General features: G+C 43.9%; 1 protein-coding gene across 2 annotated transcripts in view; it reads right to left on the reverse strand.

Moving 5' to 3' along the window:
• The window catches only part of ACOT9 (acyl-CoA thioesterase 9), a 62,679-nt gene that overhangs the window by 12,920 nt on the left and 29,980 nt on the right, over positions 1 to 19,779 (reverse strand). For both annotated transcript variants that reach the window (XM_030807216.1, XM_030807215.1), the window contains 5 exons: positions 17,576 to 17,621; positions 14,893 to 15,063; positions 14,604 to 14,641; positions 6,847 to 6,930; positions 5,723 to 5,826 (listed from right to left, as the gene is read on the reverse strand). In XM_030807216.1, coding sequence (XP_030663076.1) covers positions 5,723 to 5,826; positions 6,847 to 6,930; positions 14,604 to 14,641; positions 14,893 to 15,047 — 381 coding nt within the window. In that variant the 5' untranslated portion in view covers positions 15,048 to 15,063; positions 17,576 to 17,621. The remainder of the gene's footprint in view (positions 1 to 5,722; positions 5,827 to 6,846; positions 6,931 to 14,603; positions 14,642 to 14,892; positions 15,064 to 17,575; positions 17,622 to 19,779) is intronic.

The raw sequence follows: 19,779 nt of genomic DNA on the forward strand, positions 1-19,779 counted from the left end.
ATGTACATTATGGTTTACTATCATGAACACCCACTAGTGCCAAGCACTAGAATGCAAACATGAATAACTCCCTATTCTTACAATGCTTGAAGGCCAGTGGTGAGCATTAAGAAGGTATATAAATGATAAGTCAAAGGGAATATAGTTGGAAAGGTAGGCTGGGGCTAGTTTATGAAGCCCCTTGGGCCCTAATTAATCAAAGTTTTGTTTTTTGTTTGAGATGGGGTCTCACTCTGTCACCCAGGTTGGAGTACAGTGGTGCAATCTCGGCTCACTGCAACCTCCACCCCCCTGCCTCAAGCGATCCTCCCACCTCAGCCTCCTGAGTGGCTGAGATCACAGGCGCACGCCACCACACCAGCTAATTTTTTGTACTTTTTTTTTTTTTGAGACCGAGTCTCACTCTGTCGCCGAGGCTGGGATGCAGTGGTGCGATCTCGGCTCACTGAAAACTCCGCCTCCCAGGTTCAAGCAATTCTTCTGCCTCAGCCTCCCCAGTAGCTGGGACTACAGGCACGTGCCACCATCCCCAGCTAATTTTTGTATTTTTAGTAGAGATGGGGTTTCACCATATTGGCCAGGCTGGTCTCAAACTCCTGACCTCATGATTCGCCTGCCTCGGCCTCCCAAAGTGTTGGGATTACAGACATGGCCACCACGCCCAGCCAATTTTTTGTACTTTTTGTAGAGACAGGGTTTCACCATGTTGCTCAGGCTGGTCTTGAACTCCTGAGCTCAGGAGATCCACCTGCCTCAGCCTCCCAAAGTCCTGGGATTGGAGCCGTGAGCCACTGCACCTGGGCTAGTCAAAGGAGTTTAGACTTTAATCCACAGATAATGAATGGTCACTGAAGGTTTCTGAGAAGGGAAGTGACCTGATTCAAGATCAGCTTTGGAAGACTTATGTGGTAAAAATGCATAAAATTAAAAGAGAGAGGTCAGGCTAGAGAAAGTCAGATTAATTAAAAGACAGTTAAGGCACTCACACAAGAGGCAGTGAGGACTTGAATCAAACACAGGGCCAAAAGGATATGGGGAGAAAGAATTCTGGTGAGTTGCTGTGGGTGATGAATTTGCAAGACCTGGCAAAAGGCTGCATGGGAAAGGGAAAATTAAAGCTGTCACAAAGGTCTGGAGCTGGAGAAAGCAGGAGGCTGGCAAAGGGGAGACTGGAGGAGGATGAGAATTGGAGCCATTCAGTTTGGAACGTACTGTTTATTGGAACTTGAGGTAGCAACAGCATCTGTAGGTGGAGAAATATAAGGAGCACTCAGGAAAGTGGGTATGAAGGTCAAGCCCAAAATAGAAATTTGAGGCCACCTCAACAGTATTTATAATAAATTAATATTATTGCCAGGCTGGGGGTGGTGGCCCACGCCTATAATCCCAGCACTTTGGGAGGCTGAGGTGGGCGGATCACTTGAGGTCAGGAGTTCGAGACCAGCCTGGCCAAGATGGTGAAACCCCGTCTGTATAAAAAATACAAAAACTAGCCACGCGTGGTGGTGCGCACTTGTAATCTCAGCTACTAGGGAGGCTGAGACAGGAGAATTGCTTGAACCCGGGAGGCAGAGGCTGCAGTGAGCTGAGATCATGCCACTGCACTCCATCCTGGGTGACAGAACAAGACCCTGTCTCAAAAAAAAAAAAAAAAATTTCCAACAGTGGTTACTGTGTGATAGGCACTGTACCAAAGTACTTCACATGAATGGGTTTTTTTTCTCAAATTTCCCTTACCACAACCATATAACATGGTACTCTGTTATTATTTTCATGTTACATTTGAGAACACAGAGGCTCAGAGAAGTGGTTTATCCATAGCCACATGACTAGGAAGCAGCAGCGCTGGGATTAGAACCTAAATCTATGCAAACCAGAGGCAGAGTGCTTATCCCCACACCACTTCTCTGGAATAAAAAGGATCACTCGGGCTGGGTGCGGTGGCTCACGCTTGTAATCCCAGCACTTTGGGAGGCCGAGGCGGGCGGATCACGAGGTCAGGAGATCGAGACCACGGTGAAACCCCGTCTCTACTAAAAATACAAAAAAATTAGCCGGGCGTGGTGGCGGGCGCCTGTAGTCCCAGCTACGCGGAGAGGCTGAGGCAGGAGAATGGCGTGAACCCGAGAGGCGGAGCTTGCAGTGAGCCGAGATCGCGGCACTGCACTCCAGCCTGGGCGACAGAGCGAGACTCTGTCTCAAAAAAAAAAAAAAGGATCACTCGAGTCACGAGTTATTAGTCAAATAGCCAGTGAAGAATGCAAATTTAAAACAAAAGTGTTTACCTGTCTGACACTGAGTTCCACTGGTTCTCTCTCAATAATTCCTGTATCTCTTTTTCAACCTATTTGTCCAAGAGGCAAATTGTCAAGATTCCCTAAAAGGCAGGTCCTGTGCCAGGAATCTGCTGTGCATGGCACTGAGCAGACTAGGAATTAACCAAGAATATTTTTTAAAAGACTGTAGGCAGAACAGGCCAGTCGCGGTGGCTCACGCCTGTAATCCCAGGACTTTGGGAGGCCGAGGCAGGCAGATCATGAGGTCAGGAGATCAAGACCATCCTGGATAACACGGTGAAACCCCGTCTGTACTAAAAATACAAAAAAATTAGCCGGGCATGGTGGTAGGCGCCTGTAGTCCCGGCTACTCGAGAAGCTGAGCCAGGAGAATGGCATGAACCCAGGAGGCAGAGCTTGCAGTGAGCCGAGATTGCACCACTGCACTCCAGCCTGGGCAACAGAGAGAGACTCCGTCTCAAAAAAAAAAAAAAAAAAAGACTGTAGGCAGATCATAGCAGCATTCCAGCAATGTTTTGTTTTTAAAACAGTATTACTGGCTGGGCACAGTGGCTCACGCCTGTAATCCCAGCACTTTGGGAGGCAAGGGCGGGTGGATGGCTTGAGTCCAAGAGTTCAAGACCAGCCTGAGCAACATGGTGAAACCCCGTCTCTACTAAAAATACAAAAATTAGCCAGGCATGGTGACACACATCTGTAGTCCCAGCTACTTGGGAAGCTGAGGCATGAGAATCACTTGAACCCGAGGGGCAGAGGTTGCAGAAAGCTGAGATCGCGCCACTACACTCCAGCCTGGGAGACAGAGTGACACTGTCTCAAACAAACAAAATAAAACAGTATTACTGTCAGTTACATCAAACATGGGAATTGAAAGATTCAATCACTTGCATATAGTACTGAATAAAAAACATACCTATTCTGACAAATAACTACTACAGAGCTAGCTTCAGGCTTTTTCTGAAAGTATGAAAGTTTATTTCACCAAAAGGTGAAATGCTTCATCATTCCATAGCAGGAAAAAATGCATCTGAATAATAGGTCTACTGCAGTGGCCCCCCAACCTTTTTTGCACCAGGGACCAGTTTTGTGGAATACAATTTTTCCACGGAATGGGATAGGGTTGGGGGGATGGTTTTGGGATGAAACTGCTTCACCTCAGATCATCAGGCACTAGATTCTCCTAAGGAGTGTGCCACCTAGATCCCTCACATGTGCAGCTCACGATAGGGTTCGTGCTCCTGTGAGAATCTAATGCCGCTGCTGATCTGACAGGAGGCGGAGCTCAGGTGGTAATTCTCACTTGCCCACAGCTCACCTCCTGCTATGCAGCCCGTGGCCCGGGGGTTGGGGACCCCTGGTCTACTGAATACCCTGGCATAACTGAATAAGTCTTTTTTTTGAGACGGAGTCTTGCTCTTTCGCCCAGGCCGGAGTGCAGTGGCACGATCTCGGCTCACTGCAAGGTCCACCTCCTGGGTTCACGCCATTCTCCTGGCTCAGCCTCCCGAGTAGCTGGGACTACAGGTGCCCGCCACCACACCAGGCCAATTTTTTGTATTTTTAGTAGAGATGGGATTTCACCGTGTTAGCCAGGATGGTCTCGATCTCCTGACCTCATGATCTGCCGGCCTTGGCCTCCCAAAGTGCTGGGATTACAGGTGTGAGCCACCGCGCCCGGCCAGTCATTCTTAAATAAGTTTTCCACAATGAAATCTTGGACATACACTGAATTATTTTATTTCTGTGTTGTTATCCTCTTTGAGGTACTTTTTCTGGTCAAATTTCTTCAATTGTTTGTAATAGCTATTCTGAGTTTTACTCATCAGATGAGCTGTTCCTAACTACTGTAATAGCTCAAATGACTGTTAAGGGTCCAACTGTGTCCCCCAAAAAGACATGTGGAAATTCTAACCCCCATAACTGTGAACACGACTGAATTTGGAAATAGGGTCATTGCAGACATAATTAGTTAAGATGAGGTCATGCTGGAGTAGGGTGGGCGGTTAATCCAGTATGATTAGCAGCATCCTGACAACAGACACCAGAGAGACAGAGACACACGAGAGAACACCATGTGATGACGGAGGCAGAGACTCAATGAAGTGCTACAGCTGGAAGCCAAGGAACGCCAGGGATTGCCAGCAAACCACCAGAAGCAAGAAATAGACAAGGAAGGCTTCTCTCTTACAGGTTTTCGAGGGAGTGTGGCTCTGCTGACATCTTGATTTTGGATTCGTAGCCTCCAAACTGTGAGTCAATAAATTTTCTGTTTTTATGCCACCAGTTTATGGTACTTTGTGGTACTGCTGCCCCTTGGAATCCATGCAGGATTCGTTCCAGAACTCCCCACCACCACCCGCCAATACCAAAATCCACAGATGCTCAACTCCCCTATATAAAATGGTATCGTATTTACATAAAACCTACGCACCTCCTCCTGTATACTTTAAACCATCTCTGGATTACTTATAATACCTAATACAATATAAATGCCATATAAATAGTTGTTTTAAGGCCAGCCATGCCTCTAATCCCAGCATTTTGGGAGGCTAAGGTGGGAGGACCACATGAGGCCAGAAGTTCAAGACCAGCCTGGGCAACATGGCGAAACTCCATATCCATTTCTCTATTTTTAATTTTTTTTTTTTTTTGAGACGAGTCTCACTCTGTCGCCCAGGCTGGAGTGCAGTAGCGCAATCTCAGCTCACTGCAACCTCCACCTCCTGGATTCAAGCGGTTCTCACCCCTCAGCCTCCTAAGTAGCTGGGATTACAGGCATGCACCACCAAGCCTGGCTAATTTTTGTATATTTTAAATAGAGACAGGGTTTCACCATGTTGGCCAGGCAGGTCTCAAACTCCTGGCCTAAAGTGATCCGCCCACCTCAGCCTCCCAACGTGGTGGGATTACAGGCGTGAGCCACTGCACCCAGCCCCATCTCTATTTTTTTAAAAAAATGGTTGTTATACTGTATTGTGTTTTATTTATATTATTTTTCATTGTTTTTTTCCAAACATTTTCAGTCCATGGTTGGTTGAATCTGTGGACATGAAATCTACAACACAGAGGGCCAACTGTACAGCAGTCCTGGGAAATGAATACAGTAATCAATTCCATTCACTCCTACCATAACACAGACGTCTGTGAAATTCTCCTAGGCAGAACCAGAAACAAACACCTTAACATGGAGCTGTATATGATCAGAAAGTAATAAATATTAAATATAAACACCAAATAGTACGTCAGGCTTTGTCCACAAGGAGGATATTAATAACCCACCATCTGTATGACATGAGCTTTCAACTGTTTTTCTAGAAGCAGTGAACAACATACCTGTCTACAGATACATAGGTAAATAAGCTTTTCTTGCATGGAGACTAGCTGGTCTTATTTAAACAGTGGACAATCTTCAGGTGCATATTTACCTGGAACATTTGCATCTTCACTTCCATGGATGTCTTCCCGACCCAGCTAACATGGCCACTGAACTTAATGTCCTGTTCTGGACTCAAGCTCTTCTTACACATATCTGCAAAACAGAAGTCAATCAGGGTCCAAATCATACCAAAAATTTTCTGTTCTGTAAATAGGAACAATTAGAAATTATGGCAAATTCCACTACATTTCTTTTTTGTCTTCAAAACTGAAATAACTTTTTTGACACGCAGGAAGAAATCTACATGTGTTTTTGAAAAATGCAGAAAAAGCAAAGAATATAAAAAATAAAACTGGAATCATGCAAAACCCACCTAATTATAATAAATATCTTGGTATATAGCATTCTAGACATTTTCCTATGCATATATACATTAAAATTCCCCATAAAGGGCCAGGCGCAGTGGCTCATGCCTGTAATCCCAGCACTTTGGGAGGTCGAGGCAGGTGAATCACCTGAGGTCAGGAGTTTGAGACCAGCCTGGCCGACATGGTGTAATCCCGTCTCTACTAGAAATACAAAAATTAACTGGGCGTGGTGACACATGCCTATAATCCCAGCTACTCGGGAGGCTGAGGCAGGAGAATTGCTTGAACCTGGGAGGCGAAGGTTGCAGTGAGCCGAGATCGTGCCATTGCACTCCAGCCTGGGTGACAAGAGCAAAACTCCGTCTCAAAAACAAAAAAAATTCCCATAAAAGGAGAGTACTTCCCGTAATCTCAATAATTAATAATCTTGAAATTACTAAGAATTCTAAGTATGCATAGAAAATGATATCACTAGCCAGGCGTGGTGGCTCACGCCTGTAATCCCAGCACTTTGGGAGGCCAAGGCAGACGGATCACGAAGTCAGGAGATCAAGACCATCCTGGCTAACATGGTGAAACCCCATCTCTACTAAAAGTACAAAAAATTAGCCGGGCATAGTGGCGGGCGCCTGTAGTCCCAGCTACTCGGGAGGCCGAGGCAGGAGAATGGCGTGAACCCGGGAGGCGGAGCTTGCAGTGAGCTGAGATTGCGCCACTGCACTCCAGCCTGGGCGACAGAGCGAGACTCCGTCTCAAAAAAAAAAAAAAAAAAAAAAAAAGAGAGAGAGAAAATGATATCACTTACCAATCTTATCCACCAGGGCTGTAACTATCGATAAAGGAGACATCTTGGCTGAATGGATTTTGTTGTGCATGTAACAAATAAGAACTGCAGGAAAACATGAGTGCACCAAATTTTAAAAAGGCAGAATTATTTCCCAACATTTAAAATTCACTCCCTGAAATCCATTAAAAGCCTTGTCTCGTTTTGAAGACCCAGCCCCCAATATTCCACTGATCATCTTATCCTAGGATCAAACACTTTTATAAATTGAAGGATTTGGGAGATCCTCCAATCTGACTGCCCCCTCGATTTTAAGATTTAGTGAATAAATCAAAGCCCGAAGCAAGCCCAGAACCACCAGATAGCTTGTTACCACTCCACAGAGACTCAGTGCCCAAATCAGAGTAAGAACTCAGCACATGGGTCTGACAGTATCAAACATCTTCAGGAAAGAGAAACAAATCACAGGGACTTGGCTACCTGTTTTCCTCCTGGCTCTGTCCTAATTAATCATGAAACAATTATTTCACTCAGTTATCCCTCCTTCCCCATAACATCCTTGACTCCTATACCACCCTGTGGTTATCTGTATACTTTCCATATTTTAACAAGCATTTATATGTGCCAAGCATGGTTTATGCACCTTACAGATATCAACTCATTTAAAGTTGTATAATTATATGTTAGGCCGGGTGCGGCGGCTCAGCCTGTAATCCCAGCACTTTGGGAGGCCAACGCAGGCGGATCACGAGGTCAAGAAATCGAGACCATCCTGGCCAACATGGTGAAACCCCGTCTCTACTAAAAATACAAAAATTAGCCGGGCGTGGTGGCGTCCCAGTTACTCAGGAGGCTGAGGCAGGAGAATCAATTGAACCCAGGAGGCAGAGGTTGCAGTGAGCCGAGATCGCACCACTGCACTCCAGCCTGGCAACAAAGCAAGACTGTCTCAAAAAAAAAAAAAAAAAAAAAAGTTGTATGATTATATGTTGATTGGCTCCCTGCTTCTCCCATGATCCATTCAAATTTGTATCACAAACTCTCAGGACAAGATATGTGGCTCAATAAATATTTGTTGGGTAACTGTAAATCCTTCCATCTATGCACCTGCTAAAGGACGCACTGGGGGAATGATAGGCTAAAGGCAATAAACTCCATTTAAAAGTCTTTGTCCAGCAAAGAAATCAGATGGTTCCAACCTACGGCAACAGGAGTAGAAATGAAAAGACTATGAGTTAAGAAGAAGGTAAACCTGACAAGACTTGAATAAATTCAGTTATCTAGCTTGGATAGGTAAGCATGGTGTACTAATCACTGCAAAAGAGAACACAGACTGGGCACAGTGGCTCACGCCTGTAATCCCAACACTTTTAGAGGCCAAGGCAGGAGGATCACTTGAGCCTAGGAGTTCAAGACCAGCCCAGGCAACACAGCAGAAACTCCATCTCTACCAAAAACACAAAAGTTAGCCAGGTGTGGTGGCCCATGCCTGTAGTCCCAGCTACTGGGGACACAGGTAGGAGGATTGCTTGAGCCCAGGAGGCCAAGGCTTTAGTTAGCCATGATCATGCTGCTACACTCCAGCCTGAACAACAGAGTAAGACTCTGTCTCAAAATAAAAAGAGAACATAGGAAGAAAAGAATGGGCCATTTTCAATGTGTTGAATTTGAAGAGCCTATGGCACATCCAAATGAAGGTATTGGGCAGGGCGCAGTTGTTCACACCTGTAATCCTAGGGCTTTGGAAGACCATAGCAGGAGGATCACGTGAGCCCAGAGCTTGAGACCAGCCTGGGCAACAGAGTGAGACCCCTGTCTCTACAAAAAACTTTAAAAATTAGGCCAGGCATGGTGGATCAAGCCTGTAATCCCAGCACCTTGGAAGACAGAGGCAGATGGATCACTTGAGCCCAGGAGTTCCAGACCAGCCCAGGCAACATGGTGAGATCCCGTCTCTACAGTAAAATATAAAAATTAGCCAGGCATGGTGCAGTGTGCCTATAGTCCCAGCTACTCACGAGGCTGAGGCAGAAGGAACACTTGAGCCCACAAGTTCAAGGTTGCAGTAGGCTATGATTTTACCACTGCACTACAGCCCGGGCAACAGAGTGAGACTGTCTCTAAAAAAGAAAAATAAATCTAGTAACTAAGAGGAAAAATTGATTGAAACTCAGAAAAGCAGGCCAGAAAATGTAGCTTCATAAGTATTCAGCACACTGATAGCAACTGAAACACTGGGAGTAGACGAGTTTATACAGAATCTGCAATGTCAACCCAAAAAAGGGCAGAAGGGAAGGGTAGAGAAGAGACGGAGGAAAACGTAATATAAATGTAGTTTTTACCACTGATCGGTACACTTAAAAATGATAAAGATGGGCCAGGCGCAGTGGCTCACACCTGTAATCCCAGCACTTTGGGAGGCTGAGGTGGGGGGATCACCTGAAGTCACGAGTTTGAGACCAGCCTGACCAACATGGCAAAACCCCATCTCTACTAAAAATACAAAAATTAGCCGGGCGTTGTGGTAGATGCCTGTAATCCCAGCTACTTCGAAAGCTGAGGCAGGAGAATTACTTGAACTCGAGAGGCAGAGGTTACAGTGAGCCGAGATGGTGCCGCTGCACTCCAGTCTAGGTGACAGAGTGAGACTCTGTCTCAAAAAAAAAAAAAAAAAAAAAAAGGATAAAGATGGTAAATTTTATATTTTAACCTCAACTAAAACAATAGGGCGGGGCACAGTGGCTCACACCTGTAATCCCAACACTTTGGGAGGCCGAGATGGGGGCATCCCTTGAGTCCAGGAGTTTGGGACCAGCCTGGGCAACATGGCAGACCTTGTCTCTACTAAAAATCAAAAAAATTAGCCGGGCATGGTGGTGTGCACCCGTAGTCCCAGCTACTCAGGAGGCTAAGGCAGGAGGACTGCTTGAGCCTGGAGGTCGAGGCTACAGTGAGCTGTGATCACGCCACTGCACTCCAGTCTGGGTGACAGAGTGAGACCCTGTCTCAAAAACTAAAAAAATTTTAAAAGATTTAACAATTTTCATTGTTAAATTTTAAAACGCCTTAAAATTTAATTAACATGAACAAATTATAAAATTCAAAAGGCCAGGCACAGTGGCTCACGTCTGTAATCCCAGCATTTTGGGAGGCCGAGGCGAGTGGATCACTTGAGGTCAGGAGTTCGAGACCAGCCCGACCAACATGGTGAAACCCCGTCTCTACTAAAGATAGAAAAAATTAGCTGGGCGTGGTGGGTGCCTGTAATCCCAGCTACACGGGAGGCTGAGGCAGGAGAATCACTTGAACCTGGGAGATGGAGGATGCAGTGAGCCGAGATCGTGCCATTGCACTCCAGCCTGGGCAACAAGAGCGAAACTCCAGGTCAAAAAATAAATAAATAAACAAAATAAAATAAAATAAATTCAAAAAATAATCATTTTTTGAAAGGGCAGAAGACAAAACCCTGGAGATAACCTACATTTAAGGGATCAACAGAAAAAGAGGAACCTACAAAGGGGACTACAAAAGAGCAGCCTGAGAAGCAGAATGAAATGTCACCAAAGCCCAAGGATGGGCTGGATGATATAAGAAGCCACAGAGGGGTCAGATCAGCCCTGAAAAGTATCCATTCAACTGTGCAGTAAAGGGGCCAATGGCGAGCTTGGCAAGAGCAGATTCAATGGCGTGGAGGAGCAGAAGCCGGAACACAGCCGAACGGGAAATATTTAATTAACAGGAAGTTAGCATAAAGAGGCAATGAGAGCAGGTGATTTTCCCGGTTCTTTTCAGAAAGTGAGCTGTGAAGTAAGGAAGAAAGTGTGAGGTGTTATAAGGAAGGAAGATTTTTTACTTTTTTTTTTTTTTTTTTTTTTGAGACAGAGTCTCACTCTGTCCCCCAGGCTGGAGTGCAGTGGTGCAATCTCAGCTCACTGCAGCCTCCACCTCCCGGGTTCAAGCCATTCTCCTGCCTCAACCTCCTGAGTAGTTGGAACTACAGGCACACGCCACTACAACTGGCTAATTTTTGTGTTTTTGAGACAGTCTCGCTCTGTTGTCCAGGCTGGAGTACAGTGGCACAATCTCAGCTCACTGCAACCTCTGCCTCCCAGGTTCAAGCGATTCTCGTGCCTCAGCCTCCCAAGTAGCTGGGATTACAGGCACGCACCACACGCCTGGCTACTTTTTGTAGTTTTAGTAGAGATGGGGTTTCACCATGTTGCCCCGGCTGGTCTTGAACTCCTGGCCTCAAGTGATCCACCTGCCTTGGCCTCCCAAAGTGCTGGGATTACAGGCGTGAGCCACCCTGCTCGGCCTATTTTTCATTTCAAGATGGAAGAACCTTGAATATGTTTATAACTTGAGGGAAAAGTGAAGTTGAGAAAAGGCTCAGGAAATGAGGGAGAAAGCCAAGTGATAAGGCAGTTCCTTGAAGAAATAGAAGGAATAGAATCAAGTGAACAGGTTAAAGGGACTGGCCATCAACAGAAGTTAATGAGCAAGAAAGAGAGTAGTGGCAGGGGAGTTTGTGTATATAAGGACGCCTAAGCAAACCAAAGTCAACCAGGCCGTAGTGCAGTGGTGTCACCACAGCTCACTGCAGCCTCGACTTCCTGGGCTGAAGCAATCCTCCCACCTCAGTCTCCTGAGTAGCTGGAACTACTAGCACATGCCACCATGCCCAGCTAATTTTTTGGGTTTTGTAGAGATGGGGACTCACTATGTTTCCCAGGCTGGTCTCAAAGTCTTGGCCTCAAGCGATCCTCCTGCCTCAATCTCCCAAAGTGCAAGGATTACAGGTGTGAGCCACTGTGCCCAGCCAAGAATTTTTAACTGGGTTTATTTAATCTAGAGAAAAGTAGTTGCTAGGTGTAAGCTTAACAACAAGCTTGTATCTGTATTTTAAAAGTTAGGGCCTGGCGTGGTGGCTCACACCTGTAATCCCAGCACTTTGGGAGGCCGAGGCAGGCAGATCACCTGAGGTCAGGAGTTCGAGACCAGTCTGGCCAACATGGTGAAACTCCGTCTCTACTAAAAATACAAAAATTAGCCAGACGTGATGGCGGGCACCTGTAATCCCAGCTGTTCAGGAGGCTGAGGCAGGAGAATCGCTTGAACCCAGGAGGTGGAGGATGCAGTGAGCGAAGATCGGACCACTGCACTCCAGGCTGGGCAACAAGAGTGAGACTCTGTCTCAAAAAAAAAAAAAAAAAAAAAAAGGCCAGGCACGGCGGCTCACACCTGTAATCAGAACTTGAGGAGGCTGAGGCAGGAGGATCCTTTGAGCCCGGGAGTTCATGAAAAACCTGGACAACACAGGGAGACCCCATCTCTATAAAAAAATAGTTTTAAAAATATATTAGAACCTTTTTTCAGACCCTTTCCCAACCATTCAGCCCAAATATCATTAGGTGGGAGCAAGTAAGGTAGCCTAGAGTACGGTGTTGGCGTCCAAGCAGGGTGAGGAGGACATCCTTGCAGAGAGGCTGCAAGAGTGATGGCAGAGCATGTCACAGCTTGAGCACAATGAAGAGGGTGAGCCTGCAGAGGGGGACCTGGTGTGGGGTACCAGAGCCCAGGTGGGGTGAGGAGAGCATCCATGATGCATGAGGGGTGGCAGCCAGAGGAAATTGGTCACATACAGGGGAACTGATTAAATAAGTCAATATATTAAGGAGAATGGAGCCAGTTGGAGAAGGGAATTACAAATATGGAAAGGAAGGAAATGAGAATGAACCCCATGGTGAAACTGGAATTGGAGCTATCAGTGTGATCCCATGGTTTTCATATATACATCTGTACAAAGATTTAGAAATAACATATATGTATGTATATGCACATATATTTCCCAGCTCCTCCACTAAGAGGGTTTGGGAGCAGTGATACCCAGGAGCAATGACCACTCCCAATGCACATATCTCCATTTCAAAATATCATCCTCCATTTCAAAATATAATTCTCCATTTCAAAATACCATCCTCCACTTCAAAATATCATTCTCCATTTCAAAAAAGGGCTCCTTGGAGATGTGGGTGATGCTAGGACTGGGGCAGGGAAAAGTATAAGATGAGCCTACAATATCTTATTGTGCCAGAAAGCGAGAAAGTGCTCAAAGAATAATGGGGACACATCAAAGAAAACCACACAGAAGCTAGCCTGAAGGGACTGGGACACTCCTTGGACCATGTGAACATCAAATAGATGATAGTATCATATTATAGTCCATTCAGTAACATAGGAATTCCTGAGTCCATACTGTTTTAAAAATAATGAATTGAAAGTCTGATGAAGGTCTCAAAGTTACCTGTCACCCCCCCACATAAGATACTTATTAATTACAAAGGGGAAAAGAGTAACTTTACAGTGAAGAACAGTGGCAGACATCATCGTCATCCAGTAAGCAAAGCTGATATCATCAGTAATGAGACAAATCAAAACCATGCACCACTTGATAGGATACAATAAGAACAGAGCATCCCTTCTGTGACATTCCTGCCAGAGATGCATAACCCAAAGCTAATCATGAGGAAGCATCACACAGACCCAAATTGAGGGACAATACACAAAAGAACCATGTCAAAGTCACGAAAGTCAAAGAAAGATTAAGGAACTAGTCCTGACATGACAATTAAATCAACATATGGCTCAGAACTGGATCCTTCTGCTATGAAGGACCACTGGCAAAAGTTGAATGGGACCTGAGGATTAGACAGTATGATACATCAGTGTTAATTTCCTGATTTTTTATGGTTGTTTTGTAGTTATGTAGAAGAATGTCCTTGTTTGTAGGAAAGACATATTCAAATATTTGGGGGTGATGTGGCATCATGTCAGCCGCTTATTCTCACATAATTCAGGGACAAAGAAAATTTCTTTTTTTTTTTTTTTTTTTTTTTTTTGAGATGGAGTCTCACTCTGTCGCCCAGGCTGGAGTGCAATGGCGCGATCTCGGCTCACTGCAACCTCCACCTCCCAGGTTCAAGTGATTCTCCCGCCTCAGCCTCCTGAGTAGCTGGGACTACAGGCACATGCCACCACGCCCGGTTAATTTTTTGTATTTTTAGTAGAGACGGGGTTTCACCATGTTAGCCAGGATGGTCTCGATCTCCTGACCTTGTGATCTGCCTGCCTCAGCCTCCCAAAGTGCTGGGATTACAGGCGTGAGCCACTGCGTCTGGCCACAGAAAAATTCTTTATACTGTATTTGCAACTCTTCTGTAAGTTTAAGACTTTCTTTTTTTAAAGTTACTAGTAAGAAAGATTATTCAGACTATACCTCCATTAAATAGGAATCCACATTTATAAGAAAAAAATTATGACAATTCAGAAGTAGTAGATGCCCCTTTTTTTTTTTTTTTTTTTTTGGAGATGGAGTTTCACTCTTGCTACCCAGGCTGGAGTGCAATGGCACAATCTCAGCTCATCGCAACCTCTGCCTCCCAGGTTCAAGTGATTCTCTTGCCTCAGCCTCCCAAGTAGCTGGGATTATGGCGCCCACTACCACAACTGGCTAATTTTGTATTTTAATAGAGACGGGGTTTCACCATGTTGGTCAGGCTGGTCTCAAACTCCCAACCTCAAGTGATCCACCTGCCTCAGCCTCCCAAAGTGCTGGGATTACAGGCGTGAGCCACCACGCCTGGCCGATGTCCTTCTTTTTTTGTGCACTTTAGAATATCACCATCTGCGCAGGTTAAAGAATAAAAGAGCCCTTTCCAGTCACAGAATTCAATGTGTATCTGTAGGTATCTATTAGAAAGACTAAAATAATACATTACCTCCCAAGCTGTCAAGATCCTCAAGAATCCTGCCAAATCTGTGAAATAAAGCAAACAGTGAATTAAATGCAAATCATGTTGGTCTCCTTTTAAAAATAAATAACACACTTCAGGGTGATGAAAATGTTATAAAATTGATTGTGGTGATGGATGCACAACTCTCTAAATATATCAAAACCATGGAATTGTACACTTTAAACAGGCGAATTGTGTGGTGTGTGAATTATATTTCAAAATTGTTATAAAACAAGGAAATAAAAACAAATACATAAAAATAGCACTGTGTTACCTTACGGTGTTTTGAACAGTCAAATATTTCTCTCGTAATTCAGGCTCACTGCCCAAAGGCAAGAGAACTTCAATATAACTGTCCTTCATTCTCCTAGGAGGCAGTCCATCCTGTGATTTAGCCAAGAAACTATGAAGTAACTTCCTTTCTTCCATTGCCTTCACATGGTCTCTGAGAAGAAAGGACGCAGGATTCATAAAACAAGAGCAGTTCTAGCCCACTATTCCAGTGGTACACAGGCCAGTAAGATACCATCAAAGGAGGAAAAAGAAGGTCTGGACCTACTTTCACCTTCTCTTCCTTCCCTCCCTTCCCATCCACCACTTGGTGAAATTGATCATTTCCGGTATCATTTCTCAAGCTTAAAAACATTCTTAAGATCAGGTGCAGTGTCTCACGCCTGTAATCCCAGCACTTTGGGAGGCTAAGGCGGGTGGATCACACAAGGTCAGGGGTTCGAGACCAGCCTGGCCAACATGGCAAAACCCCGTCTCTACTAAAAATACAAAAAATTAACCAGGCATGGTGGTGGGCACCTGTAATCCCAGCTACTTGGTAGGCTGAGGCAGGAGAATTGCTTGAACGCAGGAGGCAGAGGTTGCAATGAGTCAAGATCACACCACTGCGCTCCAGCCTGGGCAACAGAGCGAGACTGTCTCAAAAAAAAAAAAAAAAAAAAAAGAAAACTTAAAAGTGATATAGATATACCCAAATGAGCCATATATTCACCCTTATCAAAAAGTTTACTCAAAGATCAGAATATTTGAAATTAAATTAAAAATTCAGAGAAATGGACAAAATAGTATATATATATATATATATATATATATATATATATATGTAAATATATATGCTAAAGAATGGCTTGGCCACTCTACTTTATATTCCCATTTCTCACCTGACAGTTCTCGGATTCTTTGAGCCCCAGTTCTCTCTCTCTCTCTGCCTTCAATTTCAGGAAAGAGAGACAGAGGAGGGAAAATGGACTATATCCAAAGGAAGTATGGAAGGCAGAACAAAAGGTAAAGAAGAACAGAACATGAAAAGGAGACAGAAAGGGAAGAAAAAGAAGAGAAGATTAAGGTGGAAGAGAAAAGAAAGACAAGGGGATACGGAACGACAATGTTGATACGAACATTAGCTAAGATGTCTTTCTAAGCTTAACTTATAAAGTATTATTTCCAGAAATGTTTACCCTACAAAAACTACAGGAGATAGAGGAATGAGTTAAATGACACCAGTAAATCCAGAATGTGGAAGATTCTCAAGACAAATGGCTGGGCTTCCTTAAAGTCAAGCTCGTGGGGGAAGAATAGGGGAAGGACGACTATCCATTACTCTAGATTAGGGGAGACTAAAGAGTCATAACCACCAGATGCAACATGCAATCCTTTATTGGATCTTGATGTTTTTTAAACAGCTATAAAAACATTTTTGTTAAAAGGAGTAATCTATTAAAACAAATGGTAACAGTTGAGGAAATGTGACTATGGATGAGTAATATACTAGCAAGGAATTGCTGTCAGTTTGATTATATGAGAGAATGTCTTATTTGTTGGAGATAAGCAAAGGCTGGTTTTATAAAACATTTACTGGAGATGCACGCTGAAGTGTCGTGGTGTCTATAATTCACTTAGAAATGGTTCAGGCAATATGTGTATATTGGAAAATTTGGCAAAATATTAATAAGTATCAAATCCAGGTGGTGGGTACACAGGTATTCATTCTTTCTACCTTTTAGTAAATTGAAATTTTTCGTATAAAGAATTTAAAAATAAGTCATTAGATAATTTTTTTTTTTTTTTTTTTTGAGACGGAGTCTCGCTCTGTCGCCCAGGCTGGAGTGCAGTGGCGCAATCTCGGCTCACTGCAAGCTCCGCTTCCCGGGTTCACGCCATTCTCCTGCCTCAGCCTCTCCGAGTAGCTGGGACTACAGGCGCCCGCCACCACGCCCGGCTAATTTTTTTTGTATTTTTAGTAGAGACGGGGTTTCACCATGGTCTCAATCTCCTGACCTCGTGATCCGCCCGCCTCGGCCTCCCAAAGTGCTGGGATTACAAGCGTGAGCCACTGCGCCCGGCCTCATTAGATAATTTCTATACCAACAATAGATTATTATATATCTAGTGATCACTCGTGTTTTTTCTATCTCATTTTAGCCTCAAAATTCTGTACACCAAGAGGGATATGATCCTATTTTACAACAAGGAAATATTGCAAGAAACAGAAAGACAATATGGGAGGCCTGACTAATTTTGAACTGACAAGAAGCAATAAAGGAATCAAGTTGCATGAAACAGAGAAACTAAGAGACTTGGGTTCAAGTCCCAAACCCTGACATTTAATCATTCAGTCTCTGAGTTTCAGTTTCATGTGTAAAAAAAGGAACAGGAACATATGTCATAAGCATGTCACAAGTTTTGTTATGAGAATCAGTGAAGTAATATACCTAAATGCACTTTGAAAATGCAGAATATATGTAAATCAACTTCCTTCATGACAATGAGGTGTCATCTGATGAGTATGTTGAAATGTTGACCTTCTCCCCCAAGCAAAGTACTTCTCAACCTATCTCTGAACACAGGGCTCCCCATCCCCACTGTGAGACCATCAACTGAGCCTAAATACAGCCTAGTATAATATCTTGGGGATGAAAAGAATGAATGAAAACAAAGATGCATACCTCCAGTTTGTGGATGCTCCTACTATCTCCCGCAACTTATCTCGAACTGAAACAAAAATAAAGAGGTCATTCCATGAAACAAAGAAATATGAGAAACGGATTATGGCAATGAGCTCAAGAACTACAAAAAGCAATTCATGCACTCAAAAGATTTAAAGATCCATAGATTTCCATTTAATGCCACAATAAACAGCTCAGGGACAGGATCAAGCCTCTGCTCCCTAAAAACCTGAAAGAACTATACTGTCTCTTTAGTGCACAAATGAATACCTTTGTGCCAATCACTGGGGTTTATATAAACAAACAAAAAAGGATAACTTCAATTATTCACTTAATGAGGCTGTATCAGTGTTAGCCATTATGATGGAGATATGAACAGGATTCTCACCTATCTTCTTTTTTGATTTTTGTTTTTTTTTTTTTGAGACAGAGTCTCACTCTGTCACCAAGGCTAGAGTTCGGTGGCACAATCTCGGCTCATTGCATCCTCCACCTCCCAGGTTCAGGCGATTCTCCTGCCTCAGTCTCCCAAGTAGCTGGGATTACAGGCGCTGTGCCACCACACCTGGCTAATTTTTGTAGTTTTGTTTTGTTTTGTTTGAGACAGAGTTTCGCTCTTGTTGCCCAGCCTGGAGGGCAATAGCACGATCTCAGCTCACTGCAACCTCCGCCTCCCGGGTTCAAGTGATTCTCCTGCCTCAGCCTCCCGAGTAGCTGGGATTGCAGGGAGGCATCACCATGCCCGGCTAATTTTGTATTTTTAGTACAGACGGGGTTTCACTATGTTGGTCAGGCTGGTCTTGAACTCCTGACCTCAGGTGATCCGCCTGCCTCGGCCTCCCAAAATGCTGGGATTACAGGTGTGAGCCACCGCGCCTGGCCCCCACCTATCTTCTTATACGCAGTATTAGATCAAATTACTTAGTTCAGAGACTAATACTAATATCCAAATCTGCGTCTCATTATAATTAATTTCTCATATATTTATAGTCTCCTAGTTGTTAGAAAAGTTTAAGCCAGAAAAATGAAGCAAAGACTTACATCAAGCTAAGGCAAAGAATGCAATTTTAGTTAATGCCACTGCCCAAAACTGCAAGCATATATTAGTGCTTACAAAATTTAAGCTCTTAAGAGAAAAGTTGATACTAATTACCACACACACCATGATTCACATGTATAGGTGAACATGCTATATGAATAAAGGGAAAATCAATTAGAGAACCAGCAATAATTTGAAACTAAAAGATAAATCTGTAGTATTTCAAATACTGTGTTGAGTTTATGTGTTTTTCCTAGCACTTCAAAATATATATTCCAGTTATAGGAAATTAACTATAGCAATCCTCGGTCCTTCAATAACTAACTGATCAAAACCAAATATGATTTATATGAACATGCATTTTAACTTTCATGAAAAATGGTTGATTTTTCTATCAAAAAATTATGGATACACCATAAGGTGTATAATTACAATTAAATGTTAGAGAACTGCAAACAATCATTAGTAACTTAGTCTTATTTCTGATTTTTTCCTTCTAAGTTCCTTGAATAAAAGAATGGATGGGGCCGAGGTGGGTGAATCATGAGGTCAGGAGTTCAAGACCAGCCTGGCCAAGATGGTAAAACCCCGTCTCTACTAAAAATACAAAGATTAGCCTGGCATGGTGGGCGCCTGTAATCCCAGCTACTCGGGAGGCTGAGGCAGAGAATCGCTTGAACCTGGGAGGTGGAGGTTGCAGTGAGCCAAGATCCCACCACTGCACTCCAGCCTATGCGACAGAGTGAGACTTCATCTCAAAAAAAAAAAAAAAAAAGAATGAACAGGCCAGGCACAGTGGCTCACACCTGTAATCCAAGCACTTTGGGAGACCAAGACAGGCAGATTACTTGAGGCCAGGAGTTCAAGACCAGCCTGGCCAACGTGGCGAAACTCCATCCCTCCTAAAAATACAAAAATTAGTTGGGCGTGGTGGAGCATGCCTGTAATCCTAGCTACTAGGGAGGCAGAGGTTGCAGTGAGCTGAGATCCTGCCACCCAATGCACTCCAGCCTGGGCGACAGAGCAAGACTCTGTCTCAAAAAAAAAAAAAAAAAAAAAAAAAAGAATGGACAGAAAGTACCTCAAATAGTACACGGACTACTGATGCTCACTGACATAAAATAATTACTACTAGCTTAATCAGTGTAAGAAGAGAGGCAAGTAC

This window comes from Nomascus leucogenys, chromosome X, assembly GCF_006542625.1.
Source record: "Nomascus leucogenys isolate Asia chromosome X, Asia_NLE_v1, whole genome shotgun sequence".
In the NCBI taxonomy this organism is placed as follows: domain Eukaryota; kingdom Metazoa; phylum Chordata; class Mammalia; order Primates; family Hylobatidae; genus Nomascus; species Nomascus leucogenys.